At 61.3% G+C, this 4,184-nt stretch overlaps 1 protein-coding gene across 1 annotated transcript; it reads right to left on the bottom strand.

The window, feature by feature from the left end:
- Positions 1-479: 479 nt before the first annotated feature.
- LOC114050398 (transcription factor Sp8) lies at positions 480-3,190 on the bottom strand. Its single transcript, XM_027872027.1, has 2 exons — positions 3,170-3,190; positions 480-2,030 (listed from the first exon to the last, which is right to left on the bottom strand). The coding sequence occupies exons 1-2, from the start codon at positions 3,188-3,190 to the stop codon at positions 480-482; spliced, it is 1,572 nt and encodes a 523-aa protein (XP_027727828.1).
- Between the last annotated feature and the right edge of the window lie 994 nt (positions 3,191-4,184).

Genomic DNA, 4,184 nt, shown 5'->3' with positions numbered 1-4,184 from the left:
AAGGAAGGAAAGAAGGAAGGAAGGAAGGAAGGAAGGAAGGAAGGAAGGAAGGAAGGAGGGAAGGAGGGAAGGAAGGAGGGAGGGAAGGAAGGAAGGAAGGAAGGAAGGAAGGAGGGAAGGAGGGAAGGAGGGAAGGAGGGAAGGAAGGAGGGAGGGAAGGAGGGAGCGAAGGAAGGAAGGAAGGAAGGAAGGAAGGAAGGAAGGAAGGAAGGAAGGAAGGAAGGAAGGAAGGAAGGAAGGAAAGAAGGGGTGGGAGGAAAAAGTGTCCAAAAAAGCGATACAAGTTACTTACACGTCCACGTCCCCTTTACAAAGTTAAGTGTCACAGGGAGAAAAGGGAGACCCCAAAGCGGCTGCCGTCCCCAAGCGCCTCGGGGCGCAGGTGGGCAGGCAGCAGAGCTCCCGGCCTGGCCGTCCGGGCCCCGGGGGCGGGCCGCAGGGGCCCAAGGTGGTCGGCCAGGGACCGGGGGCGCCCGGGTTCACTCCAGCCCGCTGCGGTGGCCCGGCTCCGGGGGCTGCAGCAGCTCCGGAGAATGACACGGCGGGCTCCCGGCTGCGCTGTGCTCGCTGTCGGTGTCGCTGCCCTTCTTGCCGCCGCTGCCAGAGCCCGCCGAGCCTGCGCCGCCGCCGCCGCCGCCGCCGCCGCTGTGGGTCTTGACATGCTTGCTGAGGTGGTCGCTGCGCATGAAGCGCTTGTTGCAGACGGGGCAGGCGAAGCGCTTCTCGCCCGTGTGGGTCCGCAGGTGCCGCTGCAGCTCGTCGGAGCGCGTGAACCTCTTGCCGCAGAAGAGCCAGTTGCACACGAACGGCCGCTCGCCCGTGTGCCAGCGCAGGTGCGCCTTCAGGTGCGACGTCTTGCCGTACACCTTGCCACAGCCCGGGATGTGGCAGCTGTGCAGGCCCTTGCGCCGAAGACTGGCACCGGCCGGGCCCAACCGCTCAGCCTCCTGGCAGTTGGGGCAGTCGCAGGTGGCGCGGCCAGAGTAGCGGCGGGCAGACGAGCGCGGGGAGCCCCCCAGGGGCGCCGACGGCCCGCCACCGCCCAGCATGGAGCCGCCGGCGCCGGCCAGCGGCGACGGGGCCGAGTCTGGGTAAGACCCGGGGAGGACCGGCTTGAAGCCGTCCATCAGGTGCTGCCCCGCCGGGCTGAGCAGGTGCGTCGAGGCGCCGCTGCTGAAGGCCGAGTGGCCCAGGCCCGAGTAGTCCGAGTTGTAGCCGCCCAGCGGCGAGTGCAGCGAGCCCTGCAGCCCCCCCGCAGCCGGGTGCAGCGAACCGGGCAGCGCGGCCGCCCCGTTGGGATTCTGCACGTCGATCCAGCCGGCTCCCACGTCCCACCAGCTGGAGGCGGCGCCCGCCGCGCCCACGTCCCCAGCAGCGCCCAGGCCAGGGTGCGAGGGCTTGAACCACGACTCGTACGGATGAGCCATTCCGACGCGCGGGTAGATTCCCTGCAGGCCGTCCACAGACGTGTGCACCTTGGACAGGAACACTGGCTGATGCGAGCCGTCCTGGCTGTGTGCCGCCGCGGACGAACCGCCCCCGCCGCCGCCGCCGCCGCCACCGCCGCCGCCACCGCCGCCGCCCCCGGCGCCTCCCGACACGCCGGGGGCCTGGAACACTGAGTAGTCGTTGGCGAAGGGCGAGCCCGAGGCGGCCGCTGCGGCGGCGGCGGCCGCGGCAGCCGCGCTGCTGGAGGTGAGCGAGAAGGCGCTGGAGCCCGGCGAGCCGCCGCAGCTGAACGAGTCCGACACGAGAGCCGCAGCGGCCGCCGCTGCCGCCGCTGCGGCTGCAGCCGCTGAGGACGAGCCCCCGGTCCGGGAGGACCCCGACACCCCAAAGCCCGAAAGGCTGGAGCCCACCACGTTACAGCTGCCAGACGAGGAACTGGAAGTGCGTTTCCAAGGGTGGAAGCCTTTTCCGAAGGAGGACGCGCTGTCCGAGAGGGAGGAGGGCGACGGACTGGGGCTGCCGATCTTGTTACAGGTAGCAGCGAGCATGGCTAGAGGCGTGGATCCCAACCTCGGTTCTTCCTGCGGGAAAGAAAAGAGGAGACGAGGGCAGGGGAAGGAAGGTGGGGGCGGGGAAGGGCATGAGGATGGGATAAAACGGGATGGAATAGGAGAAAAAGTGCATCAGTTCCCCGGCATCCTCCAAGACTTCACACACACATACACACTGCACCCCCATTTCTCCCCGCAGCGAGCCTCTATCAGCTCACCTTTCACACCCACCAACAGCCCGGGAACCTGGCTGACTTTCTAATCTAGGGAGACGGGGGGAGAAGTTTGCTGGGCGTCTGGAGTGAGAGGCATTCACTCCGAGGGAGACTTTGACAAGCAGCCTTCCTGAAAACCGACACACTCGCACACACAAGGCCCAGAACAGATACTTTCGACTGGGGTGGGGGTGGGGGGCAGAAATGCGGGAAGAAGAAGAACAGAAAGACGGGGATCTTGGCTGAAAAGAAATCCGTAAAAATCGTTGGATTAGATCGGTTTGCGTGTGTCTGGGTGTGCGTGTGTGTGTGTGTGTTTAAAGCGGCATTCGAGTATCTTTCCCTGGCCATCCATCCATCTCGAGGTTCCCTACCGACTTCCAGTCCCCAGAAACTGATCCTTGTTAGTTTCTCTCAGCCAAGAAAGGTCGGACGTCTGGAGTCCGCTTGCTCTCCCTCTTTGTCATGGTGGTTATTGTTATTTGAAATCACACCGACAACAATTAAAAAAAAAAAAAAAAAAACACCTAGGCGGGTTCCACGTACCTGCAGGATGCGGCGGGCGGGCTGCGGAATTTTAAGGGGGAGGGGGGCCGCTGCTGCCAAGTGCCCGGGAGCAAAAGCTTTAAAGCTGTGTTTCTTTCTTTCCCCCCTGAAATAGTCACATGGAAGATAGGCTGGACTAGCCCTTCTCCCCGGACAGCCGCAGCCAGGCTCTGGGAGGTGGCTCGTATAAATGCCCTTAGAACCTTTTCCTGAGCTCAAAAAGAGTGACTCTGCCCCCCCCCTCCCTTCCCCCTTTTTCTTTTCTCCAAACTCACTTGTACTTAAGAAAAAAAAAAATCTCAATAGAGAGACTGATAGCCCCTGTCCTGGCCGGGGCTATTTTAGCCCCCTCCAATCGGCGAGAGAAAGAAACTAATTAAACCAGCAAGAGAAAACCCTTAAACTCACCCCTAGTAGTGAAGTTGCCATCCCACCAAAGTGCCCTCCTCCTCCTCCTCCTCTCAGAGGATCTTTTATATATTGATAAATCAGAGGCAGTGTTTTTTTTAGAGGTGTGCAATACAATGATCTGGTCCGCCCCTTCCAGCACAATTGTAGCCCTCTCCGCGGCTTTGAAGTACCGCTGAGCCTCGGCCAGCCAATCTGCGGCGCCGCCGGGCCGCTCAGACACGCTGCTGCGTGAGGTCACCAGCCCCAGCCCCAGCCCCAGCGCCAGCCCCAAACCAGCGGAGCGAGCTAGACGCCCGGGAGCGGGCGCAGGCAGCCGCAGCAGCAGCAGCAGCAGCAGCAGCCCCAGCGGCCAGTTTGTATTCTCCAAGAGAAGAGGGGAGAGAGACTGAGTGTGTGTGTATGAGTGTGTGTGTGTGTGTGTGTGTGTGTGTGTGTGCCACAAAGATTGCAGAGGGGAGCCGCACTGCCACTACGTGAGCTCGCGCCCGCGCGCGCGTGCACAAACACACACACACACACACACACACACACACACAGAGTCAGATTTTACAAGCAAGTGAAACAGATTGCAAAGTTAAGGGAGGCTGGGCAAATAATAAAAGACGTTACCTAAACCCAGCTTCTATCCTCCACCCTCACCCCTTGTTACCTAAAAGCTAGGTGCTGGGGTTAACCCCACGATGGGCTGTCACTTTCTTTGAAGGAGCTCCTTAGTTCCACTCCCCTCCAGCAGGACCGAGGTGGGGGAGGGTTTATAAGAGGTGGCCTAGCTCCTTTTGCATCTGATCCTTTGGCCTCCCCCGCCCCCCGCGATGGTATGTCTGTAAGGGTTTGGAAATTTAAGTTTCCTTCAAGCGGGAGGGGCATTGTTTGCCCAGTTACTAATGCAGCGTACATTTCAATACAAAAGGCATTAGATAGAGATTTGGGGGGGGGGGGTGATGAGATTGATTTTCCCCGGTGTAGGGAAATCTGCTGCTGGACTGTGGGAGGAAGGGAGAAGGGAAACTGA

The sequence above is a fragment of the Vombatus ursinus genome, unplaced genomic scaffold, assembly GCF_900497805.2.
Source record: "Vombatus ursinus unplaced genomic scaffold, bare-nosed wombat genome assembly UNPS02014799.1, whole genome shotgun sequence".
Lineage (NCBI taxonomy): Eukaryota > Metazoa > Chordata > Mammalia > Diprotodontia > Vombatidae > Vombatus > Vombatus ursinus.
This window is presented reverse-complemented; position numbering and strand designations above follow the sequence as displayed.

Bases quoted from the DNA above. Each gene is read 5' to 3' on its own strand.
- LOC114050398 (XM_027872027.1), bottom strand. From the start codon at position 3,190: ATGGCAACTTCACTACTAGGG. The intron at 2,031-3,169 runs GTGAGTTTAAGG...TCTTTCCCGCAG, and splicing joins TGGCAACTTCACTACTAGGG to GAAGAACCGAGGTTGGGATC.